Below are 18,300 nucleotides of genomic sequence, written 5' to 3'. Positions count from 1 at the left end.
TGTTTTTCAATATCTTTAAAATATAGTCGATGTAGAAAAATTGCTATATATGACAAGTAATAAAAATACTTTTGGAATATAGTTAAGAAAAGTGATATTGATAGAGTAAAACTTAGCCATCAAGACAATACTTCCAAATCCCAAGAAGTCTGCCATTTGAGAATATGCCTTTCTGCCTATATTCTGCCTATACAATTACCATGATATTTGCTTCATCAAAACCAATTGAAATAAAATAGTATCTACAAATTAAACACATTCCCAAAATTTGTTTTTAAAGCATATCTCAAAATCATATAAGATGATAACTTTTGTATACATACATTATTGCATTTTTTTCAGATTTACAATTCTAAGTTATATTTGCTTTAAAACCATTATGTGTATATATATAGGTATTGAGTCGACTCCGACAAGGTATACCTTAATAGACAGGTATTTTATCCTGTATTTCACCAACACTAAAAGAATCACAACAGGTAGCTTTTTACAAGTTTCCTATATGGTACTTACCTTTCACATTAAACAAAAATAGAAGATGGCTAAAATTGAGTGACTCACTTTTTACAAATGAAATTATCATTAAACCAAGTATAAACTGAAAAGAATGAATAATTTGGCATTAACCAAGCTTTAACTGAAGTACAGTAGTTTCAAAACAAAAACACGTAACATGCAACAGAACTCTATAAAAATGACTTTTCCTTTGAAGAAGATGAAAAAAAGAATTTGGAAGGTAGTCAACCTTATTTTTGTTCCTTTTAATTCTTTTTCCACGCCAAATCTGTAAAATGTGTCATTTTTTGCCACAACTTTATTAAGGAATTCAACCATCTAGTCTCTGTGCCTATATAACTTTACATTTGGAAAAGCTATCCTAAAGCCTAGTGATTACACAGTCCAGCATCTCGTCCTTCCCTTTTTGTCTTACCTTGTAAAGTAAGGTTTCTTAACCAAAACTCCACCATGCCACCACAAACCACAAGCATCATCAGGAGCAACATACCATGAGCAAATGATACCCTGTCATGGTAATGGATTTTCTTTTTTTCTTCTCCCCTTTCCTCATGCATTCCCTGTTGCTCACACACTTGCTGTGAGCTTATGCAAGAAATTCCTTTAACCAGAGCTAGCAAGGTCTTGTACATTGTGAACCCAGTGATGCTTTGGTACAACAAAGACATTTGCGAAAGGAATCATTTCAATATGAAGAGTGATGAAAGGCAGCTTTCTTAGCTTTCTGTTTTCTCTGTAGAACCATTTCAGCTTGGGAGAGCTGTCAGATTATTTACTCAGTCTCCTATATCCTAATTATTCAGAACTGCAAAACTTATAAAAACATTTTGGTACCTTCCTGCTTTCACATCATAAGGTTTGCTTGCTTTAGCTACATCCACATTCTACTATCTACCACATTTTCATGTACTACAATGTTTTGTGCTTATTGTGCCCAGAAACACATGATTTACAAAAAAAGCCTTCTCACACAGGAAAATAAGTAAATAAATAAATAGAAAGAGATGGAAAAAAACATAACAAGAAAACACAGGTCAAGAACAGTTTGGACCAAAAGAAATTTATTTGCCTTCCAAATTATAAATCAGTGGTTGAACTATTAATGGAAGTCTCTTAATGGAAGTTGCTTCTAAAGTGAAAAAAAAATGTGACAAAAGCTAAGAGTTGACCTCTTTTTTTCCCCAATTTTTCTTTTCTTTTGGGTACCACATCAGGGTATGCCTTATATGCAGCAGGACAAACTCAGATTTGAATCTGAAAATTCTGCAAGTAAATCTACCAAATAAAAATTAATATCTCTCGATTTGGGCTGAATTCCTCTTTTCTTTAAAGAGCAGTCTTTGAAATAAGATTGCCCAACTAGCATTCCAATTCTCTTCCAATGAATGAAGCAAACAGTATCCCTAATCTTTAAGTCCATGTTAAAGCAAACCAGCCATAAAATGTTAATATTGAGGTACTTTTGCTAATGAAAGCCCAGGATAAGCAGAGTGGAACACTGCTAAGTGGATGTGCTCTACTAATACATTCAGCCAGGGGGAAAAAGGAAGATGTAAGATGTAAGTAAAACTTTCAGTTCTTCAAAACAAAAAATTCCAGGACTGTACACTACCATATACAAGTCTCTCCCCTCCACTGGAGGTGGCAATAACTCATGCTGAGTGGGGAAGTAGCAGATGATGCATATACGAAACTGACTATTATCCTCTATACACAAGGCCTTACAGAACTCCATTTTAGGAGCAGTTCTCTTCATAAATTACTTGGATGCAGGTCTTAAGGGCACACTAAATAAGTTTTCCAATGATATAAAACTGAGAGGAGCGGTCAACTCTCCGGAGGGCAAGTGCTGGATTCTGCACCTGGGATGGGGCAGACCCTGGATGCACAAACAGACTGGGGAATAAGATGCTGGAAAACAGCACCATGGAAATGGATCCTGGTAGATGGCAAGTTGAACATGAGTCACAGTACCCCAACACTGCAAGTCAGTTGAGGGGGGTGATTTTCCCACTCTGGTCTACAGTGGTTTGATCTCCCCTTCAATATTGTGGCAGTTTTGGGCACCATAACGTAAGAAGGTTATGAAGGCTCTAGAGAGCATCCAGAGGAGGGTTGCAGATCAAAGATTTCCTTAATTGTGTGAGTTACAAATAAAATACACTGCAGCTTTCTCAGTCTAGTGAAAAAGTCAATACCTGAGCCTACAGGTGCGGGGTGTGTTGTCCCCTGCCCATATCCAAGCACTCAAATGGGGTAAAGTGAGAAAACAAGAGCAAAACCAAGAAAATCTATGCGTCAAGATAAAGATAGTTTAATATGGGGAAGAAACCCTCCCCCAAAATAAAACAGGAAACAGCAAAGTGAAGGAAATTTCTACCACTTCTCACAGGTAGAGTGATGCTCAGCCAGTCTCCAAACAAAGCCACCTCAGAAGCCAAAACCCTTCTTGTTTCTCTACCCGAGTTTTTATTGCTAAACATGATGTTATATGGCCTGTTATAACTATCCCTTTGGCCAGCTCAGGTCAGCTGTCCAAGCTGTGGCCCCTCCCAAAAAGAGAAAGCCTTGACACTGCTCAAATACTATTCAGCAACAGCCAAAACACTGGCATGTGTTATCAAGGCTACTTTAGTCACAAATACAAAACAAGGCTTCATCCAAGCTGCTGTGAAGTTAACATTATCCCAGCCAGACCTAGTAAAAGGCAGAAACTTTCAGTTGAAAATTGATTTGCCAAGTTCTCCTGAAAGGCAAACTAATTTTATTCACACATCTTAATTTAATTTAAAGCACCTAAATAGAAAAATACCATTTTGAAAACATTAGCTGCCATTCCTTTTAATCTGACATACTAAAATCATACAAGAATGAGCAGGATTGGCAGTTTACTGCTGCACTTTCTTCATTAAAAAACAGACTTCTAAACATTTCCTGTCAAAGCCATAAAGAGGTTCTCCCAAGAGAAGAGTGCTAGCAGGGTGTAATATTGGCAAGGTGTTGAAGGTGGATCAGAAGGTACGATCCACAGCCCCTGCATCCAGGAACTGCTTGTGTGGGTCTAAATTTATATGTAGGATTTTCTTCTCTGACAAGCAGCTGGGAAACCTCATGATTTATGAGATACTGCCCAACATCACATAGAGAGCTTACTTATTGCAGGTGTCACGATTCTAGCTCTTGCCAACAACGTAAATTATGGTAACCTGACTGTTTTATGGAATCACAACAGCTTTTGAGACAACAGCTCCAAATACCATATTTTCCTATCCAGAGGAATGAATATTTTTCATTACTCTTCTAAACTGGAAGTGGGAAATCCATAGTCCAGAAAAATATGTGACTTTCAGAAACACTGTTCTTTGCCCAGAATGTTACTTTTTAAAATAAAACTTTCCACCTTTTGCACTAGACAGTACAGGGGTAAGAGTAAATACGCAGTCAAGAGTTGTTAAAGACCTTTGATAGCAGAGAACTGATTCAGTATTTCACAATCCTTTCAGTAATTTCTTCCTAAACTATCTAAGAATCAGAAATAGCATTAAAGCTGCTGTACCTGGAGCCTTGTTCAAATTTACTTTTCACTGCAAACCATCAACAGTGGTTTTGAGTTTTGGTCAAATATTTGACAAAAATCTTTTGGAGCAATACATGCACTCTACTGAAAAGTAAGATGTAAGGTCATTTCAACAAGAAAAAAAAATAAATCCAGTTCCCAGCAATTGAAAAGAACAGTTTATTTTCATCTTTTTATCAATTTTTACAAAGTATTTATCCACATCAATGAAAGCATATAGCTTTCTATCCTGTACCATTGTCTCCCTAAAACAATCATGAACATTTGTAAAACACTTGTTAAGACATGCACCATCAACAATTTAAAAGCCATACATCTGAACTGGTAGTTCTGCTGCTCTATTGAAACAAGAAAGGTATTAATTGGTTGGGATATGTCTGTGTGTAAAAATCTTTTATGTTCAGAGCACACAAAGGCATTAGTGTGTTCCTCTAGAACGGGCTTAACTATTCCTTGCAGGCACTGTGAGCCTTTATTTTACTAGATAAAAGTGCTATTTGCTTAATTTACTAGATAAAAGTGCATTTTGCACCAATCTTTTAGTTGAACTATTCCCTCTTTTATGCACTGGCAAACATACAAAGGTATTCTGCCCCAGAACAGAGATTTCTGAAATAGCTCATCTTTTTGGTATTGCTTTTGAAAAGAACTATCTTGAATGTTCTCAGAATTCTGCTGGTTCTGCATTTACTCTGGTTGCCATGATAGACTTGTGTGGTGATATGTTTACTAATCCAAGAAAAACTGAGTAAACTATGTTCTGAATAATAATTTTAAAAATTTCCAATGCTACCCTAACAGGTGCTGAACATGGAAGATGTGATAGGAGAAAAAAAGGCAACTTAGGTCACAATCACCTAACTGGTAGAAACATTTCAGTTTTTGCTGCTCCTTATATCCCATTCCATCTTAATCTAAAGGTGTACTCTTGGTTTCTTGCTGGAAGGACTTCTGGAGACTTTCTCCCTTTAATTAGTCTCCATAGAGAAAATTCTTCCATGATAATAAAATATAATGAAACAAAGCAAGCCAGTGGGTTTTGCAATCTCATTTTATACACTGGCTTAGAAAAGACTTTTTTTATTAGCCTTTTTCTTTGTCTGAAAAACTTATCTGTTGCAGTTGTGCTAAATATACCACTGGATGTCATTCAGAGCACAATCACAGAGAAGAGAGAAAAAATTAACTAGCAAGCCTTTGGGACTTGACTAAACCTGTGACCACACATGGATAGCTGGAAAGCTCTCACCAAACCAAAAGATTAATGATGAAAATACATACTATAGAGGAACTCATGATTTAGAAATACTGAGGAAGATCCTGAGCTCTGCTATCATTTCCCAGACACCTGATGATGTATAACGTTTGGAAATGGAAAATCTGGCTGAAAAAGAACTATCTAGTCGCACTTTTGTAGCAGCTTCATGCTGTCTCTATAAAAATCCCCATGAGATGGTACTCATAGGTCAAAACACATGACCATTAGCAAAGAAGCCCCCAGCCTTGTTCATGCCACAAAGCCTCCAGCCACAAAGCCTCCAGCATTGTTCGTGTTCATTTTTCAATCCCTACAGAAATGCTACATTTTGGAAATATGGAAGAAGCATACAGACACTTTTCTAACCCTGTCTCTGATCTGCACTATCTATATCACATCTCTTGAGCACTCTAGTATATTGTGCTGAGGAAGGAGAGTCAACCACATATTAAAGATGTCAGAATGATTAGATTTAAGGCTAAACCCAAGGGAAGAGCCAGAAGTATGGAAATTCCACAGCATTTCAGGTCAGTGACCTAGCCTGTTTGGAAATACTCTACTGCATTCCACTTGAGTGATTGGTTCTAAAGGGAGTTTAGAAAATACAGTTATTATAGTAGTCTATAATAATCCTCTTTTAATGTTGTGTGATAACAGTAGCCTGGAGAGTGACAAAAAGGACTTAAAATTGGTAGATTGTTCTGAACAGCTCCGTTTTTGTCCTCAGTTTGGAAGTAATACTGTTGTTTGCTGCAGTAGCTGGAGATTTTCTTAAAAGTTTGTAGAGAGAATTGTGTAAGCAGAAAGGTCAAAAGCTTAATGAAATCTTTCTGCAAGACAGTTACATCTTCCTGTTTCAGATCGAGGAATCCCGTCTTCTTGGAATTACATTCATTGATATTGCACAAGCAGGTATGAGCCATAGGCCGAAGTCGGAACCCTGATTTGATGGCACATGTTCAAGACAGATCCTTTCTCCAAAGATCACATATGTTCTATGAACATGTATTATTTGAGTATCATAAACTTGTTTATTGTTTCCCTACAAAATCATCGCATACTAATGTTAGGATTTCTGAAAGATTTAAAATAGCAAAACCTCTGTCATTGGCAGAAAGGTTCATGAGTGCATACTGCAAAGTGACTTAGTGATGGATATAATATATCTGGTTCACTTTGACCCTACCTCATCAAGGGATTTAATTTCTCAATAAAAAATCACCATGTAGCATCTGGGGTTCCCAATGCAGCAGATCCTTGCACTTCTATTTATCATTTGGTATATACTGCATTTAGTGAACCTGTCAGTCAGAAATAGGATCATCTATTCACTGGATTTATGGCTTCGGAAGTTTTACTCATTTCACTGACAAAAAAGAACACTGACCTACCTGTGGACTAGGGTGACATTTCTACCATCCACATAAAACTATCCTAGAGAAATTAGTAAGATTTCATGAGCATGTCATGGTTGATGTTCCTCTTTCTTATAAATGCAACATTGACATTTTTCATTAGTTTTCATTGATTTTTCATTAGTTCGCTGCTTTCTTCATAGGGGCTTTTCCTTAAATATGTGGGAGAAATATATAAATTTTTCCTAGGCTGCTCTTCAGTCAATGAAGAGAAAAAACACAAAGCTCAAGCACTGAGAACAATCCGATTACATGGAAATATTATAAATACAGCACAAAGAATCATTTAGGTTAGAAAAGACCCTCATGATCATCGAGTCCAGCCTTTGACTGATCAACACCATGCTCATTAAACATAGTACTAAGTGCCATGACCAGTCTTTTCTTAAACATCTCCGTGATGGCAACTCCACCACCTCCCTGGGCAGCCTATCACGATGCTTAACTACCCTTTCAGTGAAGAAATTCTTCCTGATGCCCAGCCTGAACCTCCCCTGGCTCAGCTTGAGGCCAGTTCCTTTAATCCTGTCACTAGTTGCCTGGGAGAAGAGACCAATCCCCACCTGGTACAGCCTCCTTTCAGATAGGTGGAGTGATAAGGTCTCCCCTGAGCCTCCTTTTCTTCAGGCTGAACAACCCCAGTTTTCTCAGCCAATCCTCACAGCTTGTCTTCCAAACCCTTTCCCAGCCTTGTTGCCCTTCTCTGAGTATTTTCCAGCACCTCCATGTTTTTCTTGTAGTCGTGGGCCCAGAACCGGACACAGGACCCGAGGTGTGACCTCACCAGTGCCAAGTACAAGGGGACAATCCCTGCCCTGCTCCTGCTGGCCACACCATTCCTGATCCAGGCCAGGATGCCATTGCCCTTCTTGGCCACCTGGGCACACGCTGGCTCATGTTCAGCCACTGTCATCAGCATCCCCAGCTATTCTTCCTCTGCACAGCTTTCCAGCCACTCTGCCCAGAGGCTGCACTGGTGCACGGAGTGGCTGTGACTGAACTCCAGGACCAGGCACATCACCTTACTGAACCTCAATCCAAGCAGAAACATCCAAGAAAAAAATAAAGTCATACGTGTAAATCTAGGCAAATTCTCACAATCACTAATACATGTAAGTCTAAGACTTAAAGACTGATAAAAATGGTGCTTGAAAACTGACTGCTATCATATTTCAATGAAAGATACTTTGATCCTTAAACTATAGCAATTCCAACCCATTTTCAGGCCATGACACAGGAGTGGTAAAGCAGTCATCTTCCGAAGTAAGAAAGATACAAAGTGTTCATAAATTTAGGTAAAAATTTAGGCATCAAAAAAGGCCCTTTGCAGAAACAGTGGTTAGAAATATTAAGATGAAATTGAAAAACAATAAAAAGAGTAGTTAAGAAGTTAAACCCGCTTAAAAAGAAACAGATAATCTATATAAATAACTCCTGAAAATTCAAAAGTGAAAGACAATGTAAAAACAAAAGTGTATTTGGGAATATGTTAATCTGTTCTTAGTTCAATGAGAATACAGCTTCAGTTTTATGTAGTCTGAAAGTCTCTTAGTCTTACATCTCTAACTGGGAACACACCTAAAAAGGCAGATGATCAATGTGAACTGGCAAATTAAATGAATCCTTAACTAATAAAATGAGAATAATCCATTTTTATAATGAAAAAGGAATCTTTAAACAATTTAGGGTTAACAGAAACAATGTATAATTCACAGGAAACTATTTTAAAAGAAGGTCTCAATAGGTATTAATAAGAGAGTTAATTTGAACATCCTGTTGGGTTCTAGACTTTTGTATTCCAATTAAGCCATTACCCAAAAAAAGAGAGAAACTGCACACATTTATCTTGAAATCTCACTTCTCCTTTGTCTGTCTCTTTTATTTCCTACTCCATTTTCATAATTTTGGAGAGAGGCCACTATATGAACTTTAGGAGGCATAGTGACAAAACCTGTTTTTAGCAGACAAGTGAAACAAACTCTGCTTTACTGTTTTCTGGGGAGTTGTTTGATTTGGGGTTTTTTTTCTGTGTTTTTGTTGGGTTGTTTGTTTGTTTGTTGTTTGTTTTGTTTTGGGTTATTTTTTTGTAGTTTGGGTTTGGTTGGTTGGTTGGGGGTTTTCTGGGTTTGTTTTTTATGTTTTATTTTGTTTTGTGGGTTTTTTTGTTGTTTGCTAGGTGGGGTTTTTTATGACTATTATTATTTTTGTTTTTAAACAGCACATTAAAATAAAATAAGACACTTCTGGAGACAAACTCTTTACACAAGAAATATCACTGTAGATTTATGGTGTTTTTCATCTAAAGGAAAGCTAGTCCAGAAAGCCTTCAATAATTTCAAACTCCTCAGTTACACTGCATTCTACTTACTGATGAATTTATTTTGTTTTTGTTTTTTTTTTTTTTTTTTTTTTTTTTTTTTTTTTAAAGGATGAGCATTTAAGTGTGTCACTGTTTGAAATACACCTCATCTCTGTGCACTGACAAATTTTGTACATAATCTTTCTTCACCTTCTCCTGAGATAGGCTCAGTGCAGACAGCAATAGAGACCTTTACCTCCTTTGTAATCATATATCCAAAAACTACATCCAAAACTACACAGTCTCTGAGCCATAAGAGCACTTGTCTGACCTGACTGAACATCCCTATGTTGGGCACATTTGTTAACAAATTTGATGTATTGACTCTTTAGATGCCATTATGTTCTTAAAATACTTAGAAGACAGTTCCTTTTAACTTTAGTTCTTAAGTACCTCTTTATGGTTTCTCAGACTGACACTTAGGTTCACCCCTTTCATTGAGGTAAGCAGCTAAGGAAGAATTAGTAGCCCATGGAGACCACTTCAATTACGTCATCAGTCTGTTGATGACTGGCATTACCAAGATCTTGCAGGATTCAAAATGGCCCACTTGAGTTACATGTTCAAAGTAGAGTGGGATGCATGACTACCAGTATCTTGAGTAGACACGGGTATGACAGTTTGAAAATAACTTTCCAAGAGAAAAAAAAAATAGAAATTCAAAAGAATTTTAAGAGAGGTTAAGTTCAACCTCTCTTAGTCAAAAGTGTTCATTTTAGGCAGTCTTTAGAAAGTGTATTAAAATTACCCAATTCAAAGCTGCAAACCTTACAGAAGCATTCAAACTCAGCATCCAAAAAAATTCCTCCAATGTTTTATTTAAAAACATGCATATCGTACAAAAAAAAAATAGTATTGGGGCTTTTTCACTCTTTATCTCTCTCACTTTTTCTTCTTCCTGATTCATGAGAATTTTCTTTCTTCCATCTGTGAGGCGTTTCTGGTAGCATGCTGTGTATCTGAGCAGTTTGTATCAGATCACTCATCAACACTTATGTATTTGTAAGACAACGGGTTTGCATCAGGTTCAGATGTTCAGATAACTGGCATTATGAGAGGAAGAAAGGAAAGAAGGGCAAAAGAAAGGTGGTCAGGTGAGCAGTAGCCTGCATTTCCATCTGAGAGGGGATTGCCATCCTCTACAGTGACTCGAGTAGAAGCCAATTCCCCTTTAGGTCTCCAATGAAGCGGCATCATGGTAACAGTCTACAGAGATTTTCCACTATTTCTCCTTTCAGACATCTTTAAGCATAATGAGTTTGGGAAACACTTCTTAAAACTTAAATTCCCTTAAACCCAAAGTCAGCCAAGTACCTACAGAAAACTAATTATAATGCCAGCTTGAGCAGCGAAACATGCTGTGGTGGTATCTTTCAAGGAGCAACCATGAAACCACTCCACTCACTCCAATTTTTTATGGGATTAAATAAGCTGCCTCTTGCATCGAGTCATACTTAAAAATAGCTTTGGCTTACAGCTTGAATTAAAGCACATTATAATACAAAGGTAAGCCTCTTAAAAAATACTGCATATTGACAGTTTTTCTCACAGCACCAAGAAAAGTTAGAAGTTTTTAATCACTCCAGAATGTTAAAAGTCAAAAAGAACATCTGCACAACCTGGAAACACAAATTATAAATGTATGCAATCTATGTGCACTTGGAAGAAAAAAAATCTTCAGTCCATTTATTCCTGGTACTCCATCAACACCCTGTCATGTCCCAGCTGACCACTCTTTTCATTTGGTTGCTTTGTGAGGTATGTGTTTTTTTAGGACTGATGCCAACTACTTTATTCTCTCTTCCAACATCCTCATGCTGAGAAAAAAAAAATAGTAATCTCTAAGATTTGCATGCTAAATATGGATGTATTTCCCCATAGTTAAACTCTTGGCATATAGGATGTAGAATGTACCTGTGACAAGGTGCTGGAACAAATTAATGAAATGGAGAGGTAAAGCTTGAAGTGTTCATAGAGATTCCAATGGATTATTTGGAATGCCCCTGGTGGCACACAGTACACAGCTCTCATTAATTCAATAATTAGGTGGAAAAGAGAAGAGAAATAAAGCTAAGAAGAAAAGAAAGGAAAAAGGGAAAGAAAGCAAGGATAATTTATTTCAAATTTAATAAAGTCCTGTGCCCAAAGTGATAAGGATTTGAGATCAGCTGTACTACACAGACTCAAGAGTCAAGCAGAAGTAGACCATACCTGTCTCATAGCTACTTTGATATAAACGTAGAATAACATCACTGAATCGGTGGCCATCAGAAGTTGTATCATGAAAAGATTTCACACACATTCAGAGGAGCTCTCTGGGTATACTGCTCCAAGCCCAAGTGACTGTTAAAGAGAACCTTCTTGTGTCTATTGCCCTTCAGCATCCCATTTTAGTATGCTGTTATTCCAAACACTGACTAAATTTCACCCTTCACTCCTAACCCACTGAAGAAAACCTCACTCATGTTGCAATTATCACTTCTGCACAATGACAGAACCCATTTTTTTAACCTGAGACACAATAAAGGAAAAGTTTTCCAATGTTTCTAGGGAATAATCTTAATTAGGAAAAAACACACCATGTCAATATTGTAATCTGATCATGAAGAAGTCAATATATCAGACATGAATAGGACAAGCAAGAAAAGGTCAAGCAAGTTAATGAGTCATGAGCAAAAAAAGAATTCTAGACCTGTAATAAAATACACTAAATCCTAACATCATTTGCTGAGATGGACAGTTGAGACCAACCATTGAATTTGTATGCAAAGATTTCTTAATAACTAAAGACGGATTTCTTAATAACAAATGCTGGAAGGGGCTTAAGTAGGATTTCAAGACATAACCAGCTATCTTGAGACATACACAATGCTTACATCCAATTGAAATAATGGGGTTTATATGCACAAATATCCCTATCATCTTTACTTGTACAGGCATAAATAGAAGACAAAGTGTTGAAATGCAGTGTTTCATAATGCAAAATAATGCAACACTGGGCTACATTAATTTAAATACAATGACACATTCTAAGTCCAAAGGTTGATTCTGGACATCTAATATACAGAATTTCATACTGCATACAACACGTGAGCAATTCAGACACAGATATCATAGAGTAAAAACCTGGTTAGTATGGGAGATTGATTTTCCCTCTTGCCCACTCTTTTTTTATTTATTTTACCAGTCAGAATCAGAAGAGGAAATTAAAATAATATACAAAGATACATATAGTGTGCTTTGTGGTTCCTCACCTTCTTCCTAAACCTAAAATGAAACTTATTACTTTTTATGTTCCAGTCGGCACAATGCAGTTTGCACATTAAGATTTATCCATTATCAGCTTTAAAATACAGTAAGAATTAGTCCATAAAGATAAATAATTTTGGTTCCCTGAGACTAAACACATCTGGAAATGTTTTTTGCACATCTAGCAAAAACAGTTCAAAGTTACAAAGGCACCTTCAAATTAACTGTGTGCTTTATGCAACATGCATGACTTAAAAGGAAAGATATATCCAACTTGTCAAAAGTCTTTTGTAATACTTAGCTGTTTCAAGCCAAGAAGGTGACGGGAAGGAGGTAGATGTAAGGCCTGTAAGGGACTTCAATATATGGAACTCACGCACACTAAAGTAAAACTTCTGGTTGCCCACCCACCAACAATCAGTGAAGTCAGTCCAAAACTGTTAACAATAATATTCCAGGCCATGAAACTTTGACATACAGCAATAGTCACCTTTACGTTTTCCCAGAGAGGCAGCAATACTGAAATCTTTCTCATAGGAGGAAAGCTATGCAAAATACGAAAATCTTCACCTTTCCCTCTACAATGATTGAAAAATTGTAATCAAGTAACATATGGTAGATTAGTTTCTTTTCTTTTAAAAAACATATTTGCTACTAGAACTTTTCAAATCTTTAATCACTTGGAGAGATTAACAACAAGCCTGGAATACATGTTGAAATCCTATCTATCTGAAACATACCATAATGCATGTAGCAGTTTCCTTTGGTAGGATCCAGCTGAATAGCCTTCATGAAGTACTTCTCTGCCTCACTCTTGCGCCCCTGAAATGAAAAAAAAGAGGGTGAAATTATTTTAACAGTGTGTCACCCTGGAACTATCATGTACAGTTAAAATTTCCAAATTCCAGGCACTGCAGACAAACAACCAGTATTATCACTAGACTTTAACCCAAATAAATACAAATGTTTAAGTGCTACAATAAGTTTTGTGGTCAGCTACTTTATGGTGCAGATCTCCAGACTGAGGAAGAAATGTATCCAACATCATCAATGTCCAAGAAGAAAGGAAGTGGTAGAAACATGTTGCAGAAAGCATTGTAAAAGGCTTTAGGGTGAACATCAGCTGCATGCTACTTTTCCGGACAAGCAATACGCTTACCCAAGCTAAAAATCAGAAGGGAAACTAGGACAGAGCTTTAGTCATGCTCTTAAAAAAAAAAATTGGGGGGGGGAGGGAAAGCATGTTACGGTTCTGTAAAATCACAGAATCCTAGAAGTTCTCATGTTGGAAAGGACCCATAAATCTTATTCACTCCCACTCCCTGCTACTCACAGGACTACCTAAAACCATGTGACTACCATGTGTTTTCCAGTTACTTCTTTAAGTCTGACAGGCTGGGTGCTGTAACCACTTTCCTGCAGGGCCTGGACCAGTCGCCTTCACAATGAAAAACCTTTTCCTAATATTCATTCAGAGTGTCCCCTGATGCAGCTCCATTTCTTTTCCCTGTATTCTAAATAAAACAGTTGTAATAGAAACGACAATCTTTAAAGAAAATGGTCAGGGGTATGACAATTGGTGAGGGAAAAAAAACCCCAAAAGTGACAAAATAAAAGCCTAACAGAACTGATGGTAAAAAGAATAGACATTTTCTGAGACAGAGATTTCCTTATCACTGGAATCACCAAATCATAGTTCCATTATGGTATAGAAGTGCCAGAGCAGATCCATTAGTGGGCATTATTCTTGAAAAAACAGCAATATTGGATTAGTCTAGTCTGATACTCAAACACAAATCACTGTCATGCATTCAGTAAGACACCTGTGACCTGTTTATCCCCAATCCCACAAAATTAGCTGCTGTGGTTTGCGCTATAAAATAGGCAACCTGCAGAATAAAAAAGAGCTAAGCTTAACCCCTGCGGAAGAAAGGCATTGTGGTCTGCATCTCTCAAGTTGCCTTGAGTGTTATTTCACAGATACAGCCCTATAGGCTTTCTCAAGTTTTGTGGTCTGGAAAGAAGACATGGCACACATCCTGCACTATCCCACAAGTTAACATAGGAATAATAATGAGGTCTGTTCATGATTACAGCTGCTTTAGATTTTCAGTATTTCCCTCTGGGGTCTTAGAGACAATAAAACAGAGTGAAGGAAGTTGTGCAACACACCAAGAACTATATGAAGACCAGGTTCCACCAAAACCAACATAGAGGCCACATTTCAAGAGATCATCCTGGCAGAGATACGAGCAGGTTTAACATTTACAGGATTCCAGTTTCATAAAATGGATGTTCATTGGAGGTAAGAATTCAGCCTTATTGTTAAGTAAGCTTTCTTTGGTAAACCCATATGCCTTAAAGCCAAATCCACACAGCACAGGGTTCCTATCAACCAAATGGTGCAGCTACACAATAGAGCACACTATCTTATACTGCAGTGGCTCCTCCTGCTTTATAAAAAACCCAAACAACAAACCCACAAACAAAAAGCGCAAAACAAAAAAAATATGACATATAGCCCAGACTGATTTTTCCTTTTACTAGTGCAGTAAAGACACACATATATTAAACAGATTTATTTTTTTTAAATAGCATGTTACTATAGTTAACAAAAAATTAAGAAGAAAATAATCATCAATTAAAACAATCGGCAGGGTGAGGTGATAATCAAATACTCAATTTTGCACATTTAAGTCTAAGGCTGGCAATTGTGGTCTGTTACAACGGCTTATCTAAGTCTAGCATTGAGGCTTCAAAATGAGAGGCACTAAGCATACGTATCATTAATACTGACAGAATGAACATCTACAGATTTTGCATAATTGCCTTTTTTAACAGACTAATATAATTTGTTTTAGCCAGTTGCACTCTGTGTCTATTTCTAGAATATCAAAGCACAGTTCATTGAATACAGTCACAAAATTGTAGCCTCTACCTACAGCACTATAAGGCCACAAACATTTGTCAAACATGATTAATTTTTATTTACTGCAATCGCCAAAAATACATGACTGCTCCACTCTTTTTGTCACTTTCCAAATGGCACACTGTGCTCAAGTTCAGGCTAGTCAGGAGACCTACAATACACAATGATGACAGGTGCCAGCATACATAACATCAAAGAACTGTGCTGTTTACAGGCTCAAATGGTCATTTCAGAGATAAAGGGGAGAAAAATCTTTAATTGTATCAACCACGGCATAAAGTTATCTGATTAAGAACAATGAGGAAAGCTCCATTTGTTCACGTTGGCCATCACTTTCATTTATCCACATTTTTCAAAAACTATTTAAAAAAATGAATAAAAGTGTTTCCTTGCAGACTGGCATTATGAGGAGCCTTGCATCACACCAGCTAAAATATCTTCTTTAATGCAGTCTAATGCTAAAATGCCAATACCTCAGCACAGATTTAATACATATTATTTTTTGTGTCAAAATATGTAAAATAAAAACACTTGACAGAATCAGGCTATTTCATAATTAAGCTTAGTACCTATCAACTTTTTTTCAAACATCTTAACTACCCAACAGACACTGTGTAGTTTAATTGACAGTAATCCTGTCATTGTCCCTTTCCCACTGTATGTTCTTAGTGTTAAATACAACAGATGGTGCAAGGGAATAAAAATTACAACTTTTAAAGAAAATCCAAATAATGGTTTAAACAGTTGAAAAATACCAATTTGGGGCAAGAAGGCATTTGGTGTGTGTGCTCACTGTTACATGAATTGACCCATACAAATGCAGGAATTGAGAGCCACTGGAAACCTCCCAATTCCTAGCAGCAGGGTTTACAGTCATATATGCACAACAACATGCTCTGGCAATTTTACAAAGCAAAAAACTGTCAAGTTTACAACCACACTTATTTGAAGGATAAAGAAGTTATTCACAAATTTTGATGAAAATACTTGACAGCCCTGATGATTAATAATGGGATACAAAATACCTTTCTCCTCTTGGTCACCAGTTTACATTCATGCCAGGTCAGTAGCTAATGAAAAGGTGCTATATGACAACTACAGGTCTGCTCAGAAGAAACGAGTGGGTGGTCCCAGCCCAAGCCCTAATCCTCTGCACAGACACACTGGCATATTTATGGATTTTCAGTACAGAAACTAAGAAGAGAGAATCATAAAATAATCGATGTCCATCTCCTTGCTGAAGAAAAGAACTTGAACAGAATGAAGACACTTTAATAATTGATTCGGAAGACTGGCCGATACTTGCCTTATTGGATCTGGACCTAAAGCATATAATGAGGACAAACTTCCTGGAGCTTTCCATTAATAAAGAAAATATCAGTTCCCCTCTCCCCTATCTCATGTCCAAATAGAGGTGAATTGCCCCTGATTACCATCTTCCAACAAAGCAACAATAAACACCAACAAATTTAATAGGGGAAAAAAAAATTTAAACAGTGCAGGTAAGTAATACAGGGCTCTTACAACCTAACACATAAGTCGTTTTGGCTTTCAGAAATACCTCACTCTCCACACATCATGCAGACTCTAAATCAGAATGGCTGGGTGCTTGCGCTTTTGGAACACAAACTGCTAATTGTTTAAATATTATTTCATGAGCTTGATTTTTAAGATGAGTTTTTTGCAGTTGACTGAAAGAGGTTTTTTGTTTTGTTGGTTGCTTCTTCCCTAGAGATCAAAACAATCTGTGCTTGCTAATATGGTCAGACACACAGCTTATCTGGGCTTTCATACAAATGAAATGAAATGAAATAAATGACTGTTATGATCACCAGAATAAATGATAGAGAGCCAGCGAAGGGCAGTTCATACATTAGTAGAAGACTGTATTTATCCTTAAAATATTAAAAAGCTGAGAAAAAACCCTGGCATTTTGATATCCACCCCATGTTTTTTCCTCACTTTTCTGGTAAACTGTGCCAAATTCATGTTGAGGCAGCTGTTGCACTTAAGGCTGCTGGAGGCCCAGGGACCCTGCAATGCTAGTAAAACTGGAAAAGACTAATACAGCTGAACAGCTCTGAATAACCCTCCTGTGGAAACTATGATGACACAGTGGCAACCAGAAAGGTGGTTCAACAAATTAGGTGGTCTCTGCAATTTGAACCAACCTTATATGACATAAATATTCATCATTCTTCAAAACTTATGAGGGTTTCACCAGTAGGACACAGACTTCATTCTTCAATATAGTTTTACCAACTGTAACAGGTTGATAATGTGATTGTATAAAGAACGTAATTTATGCCACAAATGCAGTTAACTGTCACTCCACTTTTTTTTTTTTTTTTTTTTGGCAAGCATTCATGTTTTTAATAAAGCAGATTGAATTATGAAAGATTTATTAATGGAATTTTGATTAAAATGTGCACACTGAATAGAAAAAAACAAGTATTTTGTTACAAGTTTTTTTCTTCTTCTCTAGAACATTTTAAAGTCACAGAATATTCAGTGATTATAAACTAGTTTGAACTGAACCTGTGACTTCCTTTCCATGTTTCTTTAAGTTATTGCAGACCTGCATGCCTTGTTTTATAACCAGTTCCTTTTGCCTCGCAACATTTGTGAGGCAAAATACAACTTAATTGGTGTGATAATGAGTAAATTCATAATAAATTCTTCAAAAGATTCTACATAGCTGGACTAATGTAACAGGAACTATAGAGTTGCATCTCACAATGATGTCATTGACATAGGCAAGCTCTCCACCCCAGCTCTAAATAGTAGTAGTTTGAAAACAACTTTAATATCTAGTTTTTAGTAGCTAAAGGGATTCTTCTTTTTTCCTCCATTTTGCTGCATTTCTGCAATATTTCCCTCTTCACTCTGAATTACAATATAAGTATCTTGTACCATAATTTGTATGTGAAATGCTAGACCAACTGAAATATAGATTTGGACTATTAACACCAAAGGTCTGAAATTTATCTCAGTTTC

At 36.8% G+C, this 18,300-nt stretch overlaps 1 protein-coding gene across 1 annotated transcript in view; it reads right to left on the bottom strand.

Moving 5' to 3' along the window:
- Positions 1–18,300, bottom strand: part of TMTC2 (transmembrane O-mannosyltransferase targeting cadherins 2) — a 235,644-nt gene that overhangs the window by 30,956 nt on the left and 186,388 nt on the right. Inside the window, 1 exon segment of the mRNA XM_066319235.1 lies at positions 13,115–13,196. Within this exon segment, the coding sequence (XP_066175332.1) occupies positions 13,115–13,196 (82 nt within the window).

This window comes from Sylvia atricapilla, chromosome 5, assembly GCF_009819655.1.
Source record: "Sylvia atricapilla isolate bSylAtr1 chromosome 5, bSylAtr1.pri, whole genome shotgun sequence".
Taxonomy (NCBI): domain Eukaryota; kingdom Metazoa; phylum Chordata; class Aves; order Passeriformes; family Sylviidae; genus Sylvia; species Sylvia atricapilla.
This window is presented reverse-complemented; position numbering and strand designations above follow the sequence as displayed.